The 19,071-nt window shown below is 47.3% G+C and overlaps 1 protein-coding gene across 2 annotated transcripts in view; it reads left to right on the top strand.

The window, feature by feature from the left end:
- Positions 1 to 19,071, top strand: part of LOC137543596 (class I histocompatibility antigen, F10 alpha chain-like) — a 110,641-nt gene that overhangs the window by 21,031 nt on the left and 70,539 nt on the right. For both annotated transcript variants that reach the window (XR_011025546.1, XM_068264696.1), the window contains exon 2: positions 5,492 to 5,752. Coding sequence is in view for 1 of the 2 variants with exons in the window: in XM_068264696.1 (XP_068120797.1) it covers positions 5,492 to 5,752 (261 nt within the window). In the remaining variant the exon portion in view is untranslated. The remainder of the gene's footprint in view (positions 1 to 5,491; positions 5,753 to 19,071) is intronic.

Raw genomic sequence — 19,071 nt, 5'->3', positions numbered from 1 at the left:
TATAGCGTCTTACGTCAGCGCTATGCATCGCTAGCGTGTATGAGGCTGACACCGGACTGGTAATGTATAAATGTATACACTGGGGGGGGGGGAGACATTTATACATTGTGGCGGGGTTTCATCGTTCCATCACTCGTTCCAAAATCGGCCGCCATACCGCCGCACACCCGACCAACCAACTTCGGCCCGACATCTTGCAGCATGTGCAATCGACAATGCACCCAATTTTCATCCTAAAATTAGTTGCTTTGTCGGTCGGGCATGCACTTGGGGGCACTGATTTTCATCCAATTTGATTATAATAATTGAATTGGATGGTCAATCGGCCACCAAGTCGCATGATGTACAATCCTGGCCAAAAGTTTTGAGACTGTCAAAAATATGAATTTTCAGAAAGTTTGCTGCTAAACTGCTTTTAGATCTTTGTTTCAGTTGTTTATGTTATGTATTGAAATATAATTATAAGCACTTCATACGTTTCAAAGGCTTTTATTAACAATTATCTGAGATTTATGCAGAGAGTCCGTATTTGCAGTGTTGGCCCTTCTTTTTCAGGACCTCTGCAATTCGACTAGGCATGCTCTCAATCAACTTCTGGACCAAATCCTGACAGCAACCCATTTTTTCATAATCACTTCTTTGAGTTTCTCAGAATTAGTTGGTTTTTGTTTGTCCACCCACCTCTTGAGGAATGACCACAAGTTCTCAATGGGATTAAGATCTGGGGAGTTTCCAGGCCATGGACCCAAAATGTCAACGTTTTGGTCCCAGAGCACATAGTTATCACTTTTGCCTTATGACACGTTGCTCCATCGTGCTGGAAAATGCATTGTTCTTCACCACACTGTTGTTGGATTGTTGGAAGAAGTTGCTGTTGGAGGGTGTTTTGGTACCATTCTTTATTCATGGCTGTGTTTTTTTGGCAAAATTGTGAGTGAGCCCACTCCCTTGGATGAGAAGCAACCCCACACATGAATGGTCTCAGGATGCTTTACTGTTGGTATGACACAGGACTGATGCTAGCGCTCACCTTTTCTTCTCCTGACAAGCCTTTTTCCAGATGCTCCAATCGGAAAGGGGCTTCATTGGAGAATATGACTTTGCCCCTGTCCTCAGCAGTCCATTCACCACACTTTCTGCAGAAGATCAATCTGTCCCTGATGTTTTTTTGGGAGAGAAGTGGCTTCTTTTCTGCCCTTCTTGACACCAGGCCATCTTCCAAAAGTCTTCGCCTCACTGTGCGTGCAGATGCGTTCACACCTGCCTGCTGCCATTCCTGAGCAACCTCTGCACTGGTTGCACTCCGATCCCGCAGCTGAATCCTCTTTAGGAGACAATCCTGACGCTTGCTGGACTTTCTTGGTCACCCTGAAGCCTTCTTAGCAAGAATTGAACCTCTTTCCTTGAAGTTCTTGATGATACTATAAATTGTTGATTTAGGTGCAATCTTAGTAGCCACAATATCCTTGCCTGTGAAGCCATTTTTATGCAATGCAATGATGGCTGCATGCGTTTCTTTGCTGGGCACCATGGTTAACAATGGAAGATCAATGATTTCAAGCATCACCCTCCTTTTAACATGTCAAGTCTGCCATTCTAACCCAATCAGCCTGACATAATGATCTCCAGCCTTGTGCACCATAAAATCAATCATACAGCGCCCCCTGATGGTCTGTTTGAGAAAAGGAATAGATTTCTCATGTAAAAGGGGGTATCAGCTACTGATTGGGATTGTAACAACTTGTGAATCGGCGGCTGCTGACACGCAGGGGGTGTCTGCAGCCGCCTCCCTCCCTGGCTCTCAAGTGTTCTCCGTTCCGTCGGCGTCTAGTACGCCGGGAACGGTCTTGTCTGCGGCTCACAGGAGGTCTGTCTTGCGCGGGCGCGCGCGGAGACAGGACCTTTATGCTAACAGAAGGCACGTCAGCTGACCTGCCGGTCGGCTGACGTCAGGGATGACTCTCGCCGCTCGGATTGGCAGAAAGCCGAGGTGGGAGTGGCTGAGAGTCTCCCTCTTCCTCATAAACCTTTGTTTGCCATTCAGTCGGCGTCTGCTGTCGTGAATACTTGCGTGTTGGCGCTCAGACCTTAGACTAGATCCAGGTGTTGAAACCAAGGACTTCACACCAAGACTAGGATTATTGTATATTATTGATTACCTGTGTTTGACTCTGGCTATACTCTGACTTTGCTTTAGCTTGCTGATTCTGTACTTCTGCCTATCTGCCTAAAGTTACTGGACCCCTTGCCTGATTACTGATTACTCTTCTGCCTTCCGATTTCTGTACTGATATTGTCTCTCTGTTGCTGAACTTAGCCTGTCTGACCATTCTACTCACCAGTGGGCCCTTGCCACTGGTGAGGTGTGCTATTTAACCACCAGCCCTCTGGTGTGGTATCACTACTCTTCCTTTAGTGACTAATAGTACCTTGCCAGCTCCTCTGGTAAGGTTTAGTGAAACTACACAGTCACGACTTTTGCTATTACCTTTCCAGCCCCTCTGGAAAGGTCTGCTCTCCTTAGATTGTCACTTAACTGATAGTGCCTTACCAACTCCTCTGGTAAGGCTTCGCCAAACTATCCAGTTATCTTTACTGCTAGTGTTCTCCAGCTCTTCTGGAGAGGTTGCTCCTGATTCCTTGTTGTTGTACTGTTTCTGTGGGTGCCTTCCCAGCCCCTCTGGAAAGGTCTATCCAAACTATACAGTCTCCAGTACTGATAGTACCTTACCAGCTCCTCTGGTAAGGTTCAGCTAAACTATTGAGTTACGGTTGCACCAAGCACTACACACTTAGCATCCTTGTAGCTATACCGGTATTATTGGTGATTCTGCAGATCACCACATAATCAGGTATAGCATCTGCATTATTGGTGATTCTGCAGATCACCACATAATCAGACATCTGAGTTGCTACACCCAACCGTTACAGGGATAAAGTTCAATTCTTGGTCGGAGTTTCTCTTTAAGCACCGACTTTTCTCATTTCCAATATTTTTGACAGTCTCAAAACTTTTGACCAGGACTGTATGGCAACCTTTAGGGTTAGGGTGACCAACCTACATCACTCAGTTCCTGAAGGTATCCTGAGGCTCTCTGTACCTGTATACAGGTGAGAGACAGACTCAGAGACATATTAAAGGGACCCTAAGCTGTACATAAAAATTAAATTTGGACTTACCTGGCATTTCCTCCAGTCCCCCGTAGCCTGCAAGGTCCCCTGGCGTTCTCCTGGGCATACATTTGAAAATGACGCAGGAGACTTGGGCGCAGGATACAGCCGGTATATGGCTGATTCTGCTTCTGCACAAGTCCCGGCCGTGTTAATTACTATTTCCCCTCCAGGCCTCCATGGATAGTGGGGTAATGATATAATTCAGCGTCCAGCGATTGCTGGAGGCCGAATTATTGTGTTTTTAAGCAACTTCAGCTCCGTCTTCTGACAGCACCGACGTTACTTACTGAGCGCTGTGTGATGTGATTCCTATTCTAGTGTATGGTGGTGCCGGCTGCGCCCAAATCTAGCAGCGCTGAAAAGCAGTGCTCCGTCCTCCTGGTCCCTTCAATGGTCCTGGTCCCGGCTCCGGTAATCCGGCGTTCTTTGGCTGAAGTTGCCCGTGCACGCCCCCGCCACGCATGCTGCGCATCATCACGCCGGTCAGCATAAGAGTCCTGTGCATGCGCAAGACTCTTACACCAGACTGAACCATGCATGCACAAGACTCTTACACCAGTGTGATGACGTGCAGCATGTGTGGCGGGAGCGTGCACGGACGACTTCAGCCGAAGTCGCTGGATTAATTGAGCCGGGACCAGGACCACGGAAGGGACCAGGAGGACGCCGGGGGACCTCGCAGGCTATGGAAGGCTGGAGGAATTCTCAGGTAAGTCCAAATTTCAAGTCTTCATATAAAACACAGTCAGCACTTCAAATGTTAATGCAGGAGAGCTTTCGCATAACATTCAATGTCATTCAGCTATGTTAGGGATTTCCCCCATCAGGTGTGAACTCACCAGATATGAAGACCGTCTAGGCCCAGTCGCGCATCTGGGGTATAGGCCACCCCACAGCCTCTCTGGCAAGCCTCCTTCCCGATCAATCAGATGACCCGAACATATGATGCTGTTAATATGACAAAGAAATGCTCCTAATCGCGTAAAAGTCCTTTATAAAATTTATTAAAAATATGTATCTCCATAAAAATCATGGACAAGAGTCCATAAGCAAAAACCAGCTTAAGTCACTTACAGTTCAGCTCAAATGAGCACATGGGGAGTGCTAGGGCATATCCGTATGAAGCTGACAATCGCCAAGCTCCCTACCAGCATAAGCTAACCCGCTCTGATAAAGTGACAAACCGCCGGTAAAAGTTAAAAAACAGCAGCGTGCAAGCTCCAGCCGCGTCCGACCAGGAAGACACGCGTGACGTCACGCCGTAGCTCCGCCCAACGTTTCGTTGCGATAGCAACTCATCAGGGGCTCCTGATTGGCCGGGGATCGCCGGCATCTGATAGGCAGAAGCCTATCCTATCAGGCGCAGGACGGATATCCGTCCTGCGCTGCTCACAGGGTAAGGGAGAGGGAGGGAAAGCCGGGGAGGGTGGAAAGCGCTGCGGAGGGGGGCTTTGAAGAGCCCCCCCCCCCGGAAAGTGCGGGTAGCCGGCGGCGATCAGACTCCCCCAGCAGGACATCCCCCTAGTGGGGAAAAAAAGGGGGGAAGTCTGATCGCCCTGGCTATTTCCTGATAGGTGCTGCGTGCTGGAGAGTCCACGCAGCACCGATCAGAAGAAAATCCCCTGGTCCTTAAGTGGTTAAAGTTGAATTATCGCAAGGACCTTCTGTTTTAAGAAGGGAAATCACACTAAGCATTGCTTTTTAGTAGGAGGGCTTTTCAGTCTCTTTAAGTCCGCTATACTTTTCTAGTGGTTTTGGTCACCCCGAGCTGCTTGATTAGTCTGTTTGTCATGTTAGTTGAGACTTGGTCACGCAGCATCAGGGGAGGCATCAGTGCTTCTATTTTCCTCTAGGAATGTTACTTTTACATGGCAGGATCCAATGGCGTAGCTAAGGAGCTGTGGGCCCTGATGCAAGTTTTACAATGGGGCCCCCCAAGCACTCTATATGTAGCAATTGATACGACGCACCAAAACCTGCCAATGGCAGCTACAGTGTCAGAGGTGCAAGAAGGGGATGGGGAGAAGTTTAATGATTACCACTATTAAAAGTATCTATAGAAGTGATTATTATGAGCACAGGATCAATAGAGAGCTAATACTGCAGTTGAGGGAGGGCCCCTCTGTCCCAAGGGCCCCGATGCGGTCGCTACCTCTGCACCCCCTATTGCTATGCCCCTGGCAGGATCACTATTATGGACAATAGTATCTGGGCAGAGTGACAACATGATAGATGTGATTTATATGAATTTAGGTTTATCAGAAAGCTGTGACATGTAACTACACATGTCTGACTCTCTCTCTCCCTCTCTCCTCAGACAGTCACTCTATGAGGTATTATACTGCAGGAGTATCAGCTCCAGGATCCGGGCTGCCTGTGTACTCTGAGGTGGGATATGTGGATGATCGGGAGATAGAGAATTATAACAGTGACACCCGGCGGTATCTGCCCAAGACTGAGTGGATGAAGATACTGGAGCCGGAATACTGGGAGGGGAACACACAAAGAAATCAACGCCTGGAGCCTGTTATGAAGTACAATGTGCAGACACTGATGCAGCGCTTCAACCACACTGGAGGTGAGACAATTCTTCATGTATATATTTGCTATATCGCATACAGATAACACACCAGACACATTACAGACAGTCTATAAAGTAAAGGCTGATGGCGCTGGTGTTTTGTATGGCTAATGTAATCCTTTAATTGGTATACAACTTAAAACACATATTGCTTAAAACATATATAAAACGTTGGCATAAGATCCTGTTGGAATACGGTATATCAGCCGGAGATGATGTACAGATAAATGGTCTTGTCATCCAGAAGCTAGCTGGAGTGTGATTAGATGCTGCAGATAGTTCCATTTTATGCAGATCATACACACTGAAAGATCATCGCAGTTAGATTACAGGTGCGTTTGATATTACACATTAAAGGGGCACTATGGCGAAAATGATGATGTTCCCTTATCCCCAGCATCAGTTGTTTAATATTAACAGCATCATTTTCTCCATAGAGCATGTGTTTAAAATATACCTTCTATGCCAGAACCCCACTAGGACTGATTTCTAACCGGTAGTGATTTGAAAAAGCTCCTGCTAATGCAATGCTTAGGGGGATTTTTATAAAATCATATCGCTCAAGTGAGATCACACCCATAGCATTACATTAGCTAGAGTTTTTTCAAATCACAAAGCGCTCAGAAAATCGCTCCCAGTGGGTTTCTGGCCTAAAAGCACTTCTGGGCTGTAATAACTGTAATAACATCAGCTGGTTCTGACAGGGGATCTGATGGGACTGGCTGTTATCTGCTCTCTGATCACTGCGGTCTGCCCTCTGTGTCTCCTCTTGCAGTGCTGATTTATTAGGCTCACACACTGCAGACTTCTCACAGCTGAAAAGTAACTATATAAACAGGTTCTATTCCTTCCAGCTTCACAATATCTAGAGCCAGTTTATTTAGGTACGTCAGAAGTCTGCAACAACACAGTGAGTGAGCTGAGTAATAAATCTGCTCTGTCCGAGAAACCTAATGGAGCCCATACATGGTACAATTTTCAGTACTGTTCTGTTAGCTGGGCGCATCCACTAGGTGGCGATAAAACTCCACCAGAGTTACATCTTTCCCTACTATCCATGGCAGCCTGGAGGGGGAATAGAAATTAACGCCACCTGGTGGTTGCGCCAGGCTAACAGAAAAGTACCCATTTTTTTTTTCAATTACATAATTTCATTTGATTATTCCCTTAAATCAAAAATAAAGATTTTTCCAACATGTTATATCAGATTTTTATTGAAAAAACAGGATAATCGATTCTTTTTTCTTGATAAAAAAAAATATATATATATTTTCAATTCTATAGTTTTGGTCGAATAAACTGGAAAATCAAACATTTTATTGTACTGTGTATGGGCACCATAACGCAGAGAGCAGGTAACAGCCAGTCCCTGTCGGATGCCCCGTCAGAACCAGAAGTGCTGTTAGGTATTACATCAGATAATAGCATAGCAGTTACCTGGTTTAACCATTTGCGGACCGACAGTTGAAATCTACATCCTGCATGTGGCAGCGCGGATCTGACAGGACGTAGATTTCAATCATCCCACTGCGCAGTTACGCCACTCCTGACGATCGCGCCGGTTTCTCCCCACCGCAATACACCCGCCCTGCTGTCTCTATGAAGGCAGAGCTCTGTGAGCCGGTCAGGAGCCGATTTTATTGCCTCCTGGGCTTGGCATCACTATAAGCCAATCCCATTGGCTTCCATTGATTGGCAGGGTCAGGAGCCAATGAAAGCGGCTCCTGACCGGCACACAGCACTATGCCATTATAGGGACAGCAGAGAGAGGGACCTGTGGCAGGGACAGAATGGCATGACCGGCGGGAGCGGCAGATTATTGCGGCAATTCATTGGGAGGTGGCGTTTTAGCATATTAGCAGTCTCTGGTCCTTAAGGGTGCAGAGACTGCTGGTACGGAAATGGTTAAAAGTGAAGCATAATTCATGCATAACACAAACACACATGAACAACCCAATGCTCCTAAAAATAAATAGAATATTAAAAACTACTAGCGTCGTAGCATACCCGCGTCGTAGCATACGCCGCATCTTCTATCTATCTAATAGAGTACGTGCCTCAACCTTGAAGCAAGAAGAATAAAGGTGGGTACACACATCAAATAAAAGTCTTTGGAAAATCAAAGATCACAGACCAATCTTACCACCCTTCATGTAGTATGAGAGCCATACCTACACAGTCTATTCTATTGAGCTGAACTCCCCATCAGATAGAAATCTTTGCAAGATGCTGCACACACAGATGCTGTACAGACACAAAAGATCAGTATCTGCAAAAGATCAGTTCCTGCAAAAGATCAGTACCTACAAAATACATTCATAGTCTATATCTGCAGATCTCATACACACCTTGTTTAACGGACAATCATCTGCAGATCAGATCAACCAGGATGGATCTTTGGATCTGCAGATGATTGTCTGATCTGCAGATTAATGTCCGTCAAACAAGGTGTGTATTATGCTGGGCATACATGGTACATTTTCTACCGTGTAATCGAGCGCTTTCTTATTTTCCACTCGTTTCTTCTTTTGTCCTGCCCGCCGGTATCGAGCGCAGAATCGATCCGGCGGGGTATCGGACACGTCGGAAATTATCAATCGAGCCATCAGCGGCTCGATTACATGGTAGAAAACATACCGTGTATGCCCAGCATGAGATCTGCAGATATCATAGACTATGAATGCATTTTGCAGAAACTGATTTTTTGCAGGAACAGATCTTTTGCAGATACTGATCTGTTGCATGTGTACAGCATCTTTGTGTGCAGCATCTTGCAAAAAATTTTATCTGACGGGGAGTTCAGCTCAATAGAATAGACTGTGTAGGTATGGCTCTCATACTACATGGAAGGGGGTAACATTGGTCTGTGATCTTTCATTTTCCAAAGACTTTTATCTGATGTGTGTACCCACCTTTAGGCTTTCCATTAGAAAATGTATGCGTGCTCAAACACCAAGTTTAACCCTAGCAAGTCTGGCTTTCCAAATCTGGCCTAATTGGCTATTAATGAGGCAATGCTCATGCAAATATGCATTTGCTTTCGCATGCCAAACTATGCAGGGTCAAAAAACCAATACTGCAATGCCGTCGCCCTGCGGGAATAAGTTCATGCTACATTAGCACTATCCAGGAGCGCCACGGGAAGGATTCCCAATGCCCCCCTTTTTATACAACCGGGGGGACCGCAGGGTCCCAGGCTCTCTCACTGCCTGGGAACCACAGTGGCACCCCGGAGGGGGAGGCTGGGTGGCGCAGCCGACCCCCCCCAAGTGTGGCCAGCGCCAGGGAGAGCCGTCCGCACCCGCTTCCCAATATTAAAAACAGGCACTTACCTTAACGTCCATTGCGTTCTGCTACATGCGCATTAATTTTCTCATGGAAAGCATTTTTTGCAGTTTGTATCCTTTGGAGGCAGGTGGTGGATGGCTTGCTCTGGTGGTGTGAGCCCTGGAGTGAGTAGTCTGCGCCTGTCCTCCCCCCCCTCTGGAGTGTTGTATGTGAGCCAGCCCTGAGCTCTAAAGATTGGGGGGACCCATGCTTCACTCCTTTCTCATGTGGTGCCCCCAAGTTAATGCGCATGTAGCAGAACGCAATGGACGTTAAGGTAAGTGCCTGTTTCTAATATTGGGAGGTGGGTGCAGACGGCTCTCCCGGCACTGGCCACGCTTGGGGGGGGGTCGCCTGCACCACCTAGCCTCCCCCTCCGGGATGCCGTTGTGGTTCCCAGGCAGTGAGAGAGCCTGGGACCCGCGGTCCCCCCGGTTGTATAAAAAGGGGGCATTGGGAATCCTCCCTGTGGCGCTCCTGGATAGTGCTAATGTAGCATGTAGCAGTTTCGCATCGAAAATCCCGTTTTCGTTTTTGGCGAATTTTCACGAAAATCTTCAGAAATATTTGCGTTTTCGACCAGCATCGAAAATTCATTGTATGCGGATGGTTATGCCCTTATGCGGAAAAATGTCCACAATAATCCGCATGGAAATTCAGTCTATGCGGAAGTTTATACGGAAAAATGTCCGCAATGATGCGCAAGAAACTTCTCTGAATGCGGACGCTAATGCCCTTATGCGGAAAATGTCAGCAATAATACGCAAGTAACGCGAAAATGATTGGCATTAGGCGAAAATTAACGCGAAAAAATTAGATGGAAAATTTGCTTGTCAAAACGAAATTAGGCGAAAATTCGGTAAAAATTTGTCGAAACAAATTTTTGCATTTTCGCTCATCACTGGCATGTAGCAGGGCGACCGCTTTGCGGTATTGGTTTTTTGACCCTGCATAGTTTGGCATGCAAAAGCAAATTTGCATTAGCATTGCCTCATGAATAGCCAGTTAGGCCAGATTTGCAAAGCCAGACTTGCTAGGGTAGGCCTCTTTACCACGGACAGTTGATAGGCAGTAAAATGCCTCTCAAACTCTTACAACTGCTCACTACTGCCCGGTAACAGCTTGCTGCTGCCCGGTAACTGCTTGCTGCTGCCAGGTAACTGCTCGCTGCCTGGTAACTGCTGGCTGCTGCCTGGTAACTGCTCGCTGCTGCCTGGTAACAGCTTGCTGCTGCCTGTTAACAGCTTGCTGCTGCCTGGTAACTGCTTGCTGCTGCCTGGTAACTGCTTACTGCTGCCTGGTAACAGCTCGCTGCTGCCTGGTAACTGCTCGCTGCTGCCTGGTAACTGCTCGCTGCTGCCTGGTAACTGCTCGCTGCTGCCTGGTAACTGCTCGCTGCTGCCTGGTAACAGCTTGCTGCTGCCTGGTAACAGCTTGCTGCTGCCTGGTAACAGCTTGCTGCTGCCTGGTAACAGCTTGCTGCTGCCTGGTAACAGCTTGCTGCTGCCTGGTAACTGCTCGCTGCTGCCTGGTAACTGCTCACTGCTGCCTGGTAACTGCTTGCTGAGCACACAGCTCAACAGTCCATTGAAAAGAGGCCTTAAACTTGGTAATTGAGCACGCATACATTTTCTCATGCAAAGTACTTCTTCTTCTTGCTCCAAGGTTGAGGCACTAATGCTGCATACACACTTGAGATAAAAGTCTTTGGAAAATGCAAGATCACAGACCAATTTTACCCCCTTTCATATAGTATGAGAGCCATACCTACACAGCCTATTCTATGGAGCTGCACTCCCCATCAGATAAAATCTTTGCAAGATGCTGCACACAAAGATGCCCGTACACATTCAAAAGATTATTATCTGCAAAAGATCTGTTCCTACAAAAAATCCATTCCTGCAAAATGCATTCATAGTCTATGAGATCTGCAGATCCTCATACACACTTGGTTTAACAGACTTCATCTGCATATCTGGCAATCATCTGCAGATCTGAAAATCCATCCTGGTGGATCTGATCTGCAGATGATTGTCTGTTAAACCAAGTGTGTATGATGATCTGCAGATCTCATAGACTATCATTGCAATTTGCAGGAATGGATTTTTGGCAGGAACAGATCTTTTGCAGATACTGATCTTTTGTGTCTGTACAGCATCTGTGTGTGCAGCCTCTTGCAAAGATTTTTTTCTGATGGGGAGTTCAGCTCCATAGAAAAGACTGTGAAGGTATGGCTCTCATACTACATGAAGGGTGGTAAGATTGGTCTGTGATCTTTCATTTTCAAAAGACTATGGTCTGATGTGTGTATGAGCCTAAAGACTTTTATCTCAAGTGTGTATGAAGCATTAGTCTATTATATATATAGATATATAAAATATATGGTACAGGAGTCCCCAATCAAAATTGAAAAATTGTTCTATACTAAAGCTGGCAAACACTTTGAGAGAAATGAAAGCATATTGAAGGGCCTCTGTACTGATATATCACTGGAAGTTTGTGCAGGTACTCCTAGCTGATCAGTGTGCTATTGTCTCTCTAAGCACATTGTCTACCACATTACAGACAGTCCCCTACTTACAAACAACATGCGTTACAACATTTAATACACACACAATTGTCTTCATGTACAAGATGTCCTGTACTGTATTATTGTTACAGGTTCCAGTGTTGGATAGACTGGTGTAACTAGTTGAAAACACATTGAAAATAACCCAACCAAAACCAAAAAACCTTGTTTGTGCTATATGTCCAATTCCAGAGCTGTCAAAAAGTAAATCTCGCTATGTATAACACACGGTTCCATTTGCAGACCAGTTCAGCTTAAAAACAACCCTTTAGGGCTGGAACCCACAAGAGCGTTTTTTTGAGCATTTTGGCAGCGCTGCGATACGCTAGCGCTTTGCCAAAACGCTCATCTGATGTTAATGGATGGGGCAACTTCCACAGGAGCGTTTGCGTTTCCAAGAAACGCAAACGCAGGACATGCAGCATTTTGGGAGCGCTAGCGCTTCAATGTAAAGTATTGAAACGCTAGCAGAAACGCTCAGCAAAACCTAAACTGAGCGGTTCTGCTAGCGTTTTGCGGTTCAGCACACTGTAACAAATTGAAAAATAATTCACAGGACCAATCAGGAAAAATCCGCAAAACGCTAAACGCAACAAAAAAAAAACAATTTTGCAAAACGCGCCCGAAAACCCGCATGAATCCGCTTGCAAACTGCTCATACAAAACGCTACCGCTTGCGATTAGCGATAGCGGTTTGCAGTGGGTTCCAGGCCTTAGAGTGGAACCTGTATGTAAGTCAGGGCCGCTTGGATATACAAATACTCCGCACAGGGCCGTTTCTAGCCTTTTTGTCACTCCGGGCAACAAATCCTGCGTCAGCCCCCCCCCCCCCAAAAAAAAAACCACAAAAAAAACACACACACTCATGAATATGAACCATGTGACATATAAGGTGGATGCTTAAAGGAAAACTTAAGTCGAAAATAAAAAATGATATTTACTCACTCGGGGCATCCCTCAGCCCCCCGAAGCTGGATGGTGCCCTCGCAGCCCCACTCCGTTCGACCTGTCCCCGCCTGCGGCTACTTCCGGGTTCGGCGACAGCTGCCGACAGGCTGGGAACGCGGCTAATTTTCCGCGTTCCCAGCCGCTATATCACTCTGTATGCTGCTATTTGCTTATAACATATACGCTATAGCAACATAGAGGGTGATATAGCGGCTGGAAACGTGGAAAATCAGCCGCGTTCCCAGCCTGTCGGCGGCTGTCGCCGAACCCGGAAGTAGCCGCCGGCGGGGACAGGACGATCGGAGCGGGGCTGCGAGGGCACCATCCAGCTTCGGGGGGCTGAGGGATGCCCTGGGTGAGTAAATATCATTTTTTATTTTTGACTTAAGTTTTCCTTTAACCACCTGAGCGGTCTGGACGAGCTGAGCTCGTCCAACACCGCCGGTGGCTGCCGCTCAGGCCCTGCTGGGCCGATTTTGATCAAATAAAAAGCAGCACACGCAGCCGGCACTTTGCCAGCCGCGTGTGCTGCCTGATCGCCGCCGCTCTGCGGCGATCCGCTGCGAGCAGCGGCGAAAGAGGGTCCCCCCAGCCGCCTGAGCCCTGGGCAGCCGGAACAAATAGTTCCGGCCAGCGCTAAGGGCTGGATCGGAGGCGGCAGACGTCAGGACGTCGGCTGACGTCCATGACGTCACTCCGCTCGTCGCCATGGCGACGAGGAAAGTCAAACAAGGAAGGCTGCTCATTGCAGCCTTCCTTGTTTATTCTGGGCGCCGGAGGCGATCGGAAGAACGCCTCCGGAGCGCCCTCTAGTGGGCTTTCATGCAGCCAACTTTCAGTTGGCTGCATGGAATAGTTTTTTTTTAATTTAAAAAAAACCCTCCCGCAGCCGCCCTGGCGATTTAATCAGAACGCCAGGGTGGTTAATACATGGAGTCTCCAAGATACAAAACAACCCACCAATCGCATTTTGTTGCACTCCCCCTTCCTGCATTCCTCCAGCTTAGTGTGTAAATGCAGAGTATAGCGCAGCAGAAGCTGTGCTCCGCTGGAGTCCAGTGCTGTGCCTCCATCTGTCAGCTCACCACACACCCTAGTGCCCAGCCTCTCCTACCGCATGTAGCGTCATTACACGAGGGAGGCACAGGGGGACAGAAGGAGTCACAAAGGGTACATAAGGAGGCACAGGGCAACTAAAGGAGGCATATGGGTGGGGGAGAGGCAGAAGGAGGCACAGAGGGACAGAAGGAGCACAGGAGGACATAAGGAGGCACAAAGGGGGCAGAAGGAGGTATAGAAGGACAGACAGAAGAGCAGGACAGAAGGAGGGACAGGGGACAGAAGGAGGCAGAAAAGAGGACAGGAGGCACTGAGGGACAGAAGGATGCACAGGGGCAGAAGTGGCACAGAGACTGGAGGAGGCACATGGCACAAGGCCAACAGAAGAGGCACAAAGAGGGACAGAAGGAGGTACAGGTTGGGGGGGTGTATGGAGAGGTGACACAGAGGGACACAGTGGAGGCTGCCTGCAACTCACACTATCCGGACCTTGTAATGTCTGCTCTCCATGGACGTGCAATGCTGCTGCTCCTCAGGACTTAGAACTTCCTGTTTCTGCACACACGCAGCAGAAGTAGGTGATAGAACACCCATGAGGGCAGGGCTTAGTCAGGGGTGGGGCTTCATTCAAGAGGCAGGGCCCTATCCAAGGTCATGGGGGGCCCACGACCAATGGCACTCTAGGCAGTGGCCTGGAATGCCTTTGCCTGAAAACGGCCACAGCCTGGAAATATAAAGAGCTACAAAATGTTAGATTTGCCTCCTCACTTTTTTGTTCTACACTTTTAACAATCGGACTGGCCTCTTTAATGTCTCTTTTTTTCCTATTTCTTTTTATGTCTTATACTTACTTTTTGCAGAATAAAAAAGGTGTCTCTCCCCCACCCCCACTTTGCCCTCTTCAATCCCCACAAAGTATTTATCCTCAGGGAACTCTGCTTACATTCTCCCTAATCTCCAATCTGCCCAGAGTCCCTTTAAACTGAAAGGATCCATAAGGCAGGAAACACACTTCTAGGTGTGTGCCAGTATTGCCCCTCATGGCAGATTACACACTACAGCACCGGCCATTACACTCAGTGGTCTGCCTGGGAATCACACGTCTTCACATTTGTGCGCATTCCAGGTTCACGTTTTCCCCATAAAATGGGACCACATTCTGCTTCTTTCCGCATTAGCTGCACGTTCATAATTACAAAGTGTTCCATCACATCTGAGAAATCATAAACTAATGCAGAAAATCACGTGTGTGAAACACGAGCACAGGACGGAAGCCCGGGAATCATGGGGGAAACGCACAGTCAGGCAAATCTCCTGACTCAGGGCTCGTTCACACCAGGGGCGGTTTTGACATTTTTTTAAGCGCTGGCGATTTTCAAAATCGCCCTGAAAGCGCTTGTGCAATGATTCTCTATGAGAAAGTTTGTTTCCAATCCGCACAGAGAAGCGGTACATGGGCCATTTTTGAGGCGACTCCGCCTCAATGGAAGGTGTAGGGAAACGCTCACGCTCACTGACGTCAGGAAGTGAAAAAACTCAATCGTTCTGCAAAAGCGCTTAGAAAAGCGCTTAACAAAATGTCCAACACATGGCAATTGGAAAAAGAAAAGCGTCAAAAACCGGCGAACGTGATTGGAGCGCAATGTGAAAAGGTTCTTAGCTGAGCATCTGATAACATTTGCAGGATAAAAGGTTTCTATTTCTTGATTAAAATGTTTCTGCCTCTTTCCTGATGTAATAACGCCTCCAATTTCTGTAGGACCATGAGAGTCCCATTTTATCCTGTACATATAGTGAGAGGTAAAGCTGGCCATACACAATTAGATGCCACCCAATGTGGGAAACAGATTGATCCCTCAGAGAATCATATCAGAGAGTGATTGAGTCCCCCCTAAACACTGTACACACATTTCCATACATTTCACCATGAATTCTATTGAAAATCTATCAAACTGAAGCTGTCTGATACAGTGCAATGCTATGGGCCATCGTTCTACCGCCGCTCCCCCAAGAAAGTCCGATTGCCATAAGATTTTACACTTATCCGATTGTAATTTTGATCGATTTTTGCTGCAAAGCGATCAAAATGATGATCAGTTGAGCTATAGATTTTGCCAAATTTGTTCAGAATGATGAAACTTGCCAGCAATAATTGGAGCATGTGTGACCACCTTACATCCGTCTATTGAAGATTGCTACTACAGTAGAAGATTGCTTTGCATGCTGCCAGTAGAATGAATTAGATTATAGGGTTCCATACCACCTCAGCAGTGCCACAGGCTGATCTCCTCCATGCCACGTCCCAACATACTCGGCTTCCATACCACCTCAGCAGTGCCACAGGATGATCTCCTCCATGCCACACCCCACATCTTGGGCTTCCATAACACCTCAGCAGTGCCAAAGGCTGATCTCCTCCATGCCAAACCCCACATCCTGGGCTTCCATAACACCTCAGCAATGCCACGGGCTGATCTCCTCCATGCCACACCCCACATCCTGGGCTTCCATAACACCTTACCAGTGCCACAGGATGATCTCCTCCATGCCACACCCCACATCTTGGGCTTCCATAACACCTCAGCAGTGCCTAAGGCTGATCTCCTCCATGCCACATCCCACATCCTGGGCTTCCATAACACCTCAGCAGTGCCACAGGCTGATCTCCTCCATGCCACGCCCCACATCCTGGGCTTCCATAACACCTCAGCAGTGCCACAGGCTGATCTCCTCCATGCCACGCCCCACATAATGGGCTTCCATAACACCTCAGCAGTGCCAAACGCTGATCTCCTCCATGCCACACCCCACATCCTGGGCTTCCATAACACCTTACCAGTGCCACAGGATGATCTCTCCTCCATGCCACGCCCCACATCATGGGCTTCCATAACACCTCATCAGTGCCACAGGCTGATTTCCTCCATGCCACGCCTCACGTCCTCGGCTTCCATAACACCTCAGCAGTGCCACAGGCTGATCTTCAGTCTGTATACCGGTGCTTCTCCTGTCAGGGCTGTGGAGTCGTTACAAAAAAAAATAATTCAACACGACTCCTCAGTTTATGTAACCACCGACTCAGGTACCCGAAAATGTAAGCGGTGGGACACAAATGTGATGGTGACAGGTATACCCAGCAGGTGGTGATGTGAAACGGAATGGGGAAAACAGATCAAAAAGTGATGCCAATGCAACAAACTAATCTGTTTAAAATGGAAAACAAATCAGTATTTCCAGGATCAGTGTGTCATCCAGTACAGCATGAATCCGGCCTTGTCATTCATTCCTATCAGCTTATTGATTAGGCAGCTGTCAGGTAAAATTAATCAATGGTCTCTGAACCTGATTAGCCCCATGTAAAGTTCTGTCTCCAACCACAGGAATTCCGCTTTCTGTAGATCAAGAATCACATCATTTTTCAGTTCAGTTGTTTTCATCCCAGAATTCCCCTGAATTCCCCAGACTCTGGCAGTGATGAGAGGAGAGCTGCGTGATATAACAGCAGGCCAGAGACCGGATCTTATCAGGAGCTGCTGATCTGGAGAGGGGAGCTCCATTGTCTCTGCACTGCAGTATATTATTATTATTATTAGCCTGGTCACCGGGTCACATCCTAGGAGGGTATTATGGGAAAATCTATATTTTACTACAAACTTACTGCACCCTTATTTCCATGCGCCTTTATCATATACATTATGGGATGTTTCTTCTGGGCCTCTCCAGCTACTGATCAATAATGAGGTATGTAATCTACAGGAGGGGAGGGGCTCTGTGTGTTGCATCAGCCCAGGTAGCCTGACTCCTCCCCTTACATTACTATTGGTTGTTCTGCATTAGACAGGCAGGCAGATATAACAATGTATTGGGAGGAAATCAGTAGTAAAATGTGATACAGTATATATTTTATTCAAACTGGGCGGGTAGAGGGGAGAACACAGGTGATTAACCTATTTTGGTTCCTGGACGTAGAAACTACGTCCAGGAACCATGCGCGCTACCGCGGCCGATCGCGCGCGTGCACGCGTGCTCCCGGCCCGCGGTTCGTTAGCCAGGCAATCAGTGAATCGGGCTATGGTGCCCGATCACTGATTGCTCTCCCCCGCTGAAAAAGCGACAGCTTCTCTCGGAAGCTGTGCTTTTTCTGGCTGTCGCCTCCCCCATGCGTCACTCTAAGCGTGTGTTACGCTTAGAGTGACGTCATGTAAACAAACTCATGGCCGCCATCTTGTGGCCAAAAAGTAAAACTACAACTAAAATTAAAAAAAAATATAAATCAACACACATCTATCTATCTATATATATAATAGACTAATGCTGCATACACACTTGAGATAAGTCTTTGGAAAATGAAAGATCACAGACCAATTTTACCCCATTCCATGTAGTATGAGAGCCATACCTACACAGTCTATTCTATGGAGCTGCACTCCCCATCAGATAAAATCTTTGCAAGATGCTGCACACACAGATGCCCATACACACTCAAAAGATCATTATCTGCAAAAGATCTGTTCCTGCAAAAGATCCATTCCATGCAAAATGCATTACAGTCTATGAGATCTGCAGATCATCATACACACTTGGTTTAACAGACTTCATCTGCATATCTGGCAATCATCTGCAGATCTGAAAATCCACCCTGTTGAATCTGATCTGCAGATGATCTGCAGATGATTGTCTGTTAAACCAAGTGTGTATGATGATCTGCAGATCTCATAGACTATAATGCATTTTGCATGGAATGGATCTTTTGAAGGAACAGATCTTTTGCAGATAATGATCTTTTGAGTGTGTACGGGCATCTGTGTGTGCAGCATCCTGCAAAGATTTTATTTGTTGGGGAGTGCAGCTCCATAGAAAAGACTGTGTAGGTATGGCTCTCATACTACATGGAATGGGGTAAAATTGGTCTGTGATCTTTCATTTTCCAAAGACTTTTATCTCAAGTGTGTATGAAGCATGAGTGCCTCAACCTTGGAGCAAGAAGAAGAAGTACTTTGCATGAGAAAATTTATGCGTGCTCAATTACCAAGTTTAAGGCCTCTTTTCCACGGACTGTTGAGCTGTGTGCTCAGCAAGCAGTTACCAGGCAGCAGCGAGCAGTTACCAGGCAGCAGCAAGCTGTTACCAGGCAGCAGTAAGCAGTTACCAGGCAGCAGTAAGCAGTTACCAGGCAGCAGTAAGCAGTTACCAGGCAGCAGCAAGCAGTTACCAGGCAGCAGCAAGCAGTTACCAGGCAGCAGCAAGCAGTTACCAGGCAGCAGCAAGCAGTTACCAGGCAGCAGCAAGCAGTTACCAGGCAGCAGCGAGCAGTTACCAGGCAGCAGTGAGCAGTTATCAGGCAGCAGCAAGCAGTTACCAGGCAGCAGTGATCAGTTATCAGGCAGCAGCAAGCAGTTACCAGGCAGCAGCA

Source organism: Hyperolius riggenbachi, unplaced genomic scaffold, assembly GCF_040937935.1.
Source record: "Hyperolius riggenbachi isolate aHypRig1 unplaced genomic scaffold, aHypRig1.pri scaffold_113, whole genome shotgun sequence".
NCBI classification, from domain to species: domain Eukaryota; kingdom Metazoa; phylum Chordata; class Amphibia; order Anura; family Hyperoliidae; genus Hyperolius; species Hyperolius riggenbachi.
The sequence above is the reverse complement of the archived record's forward strand: the minus strand, read 5'-3'. Positions and strand labels throughout refer to the sequence as shown.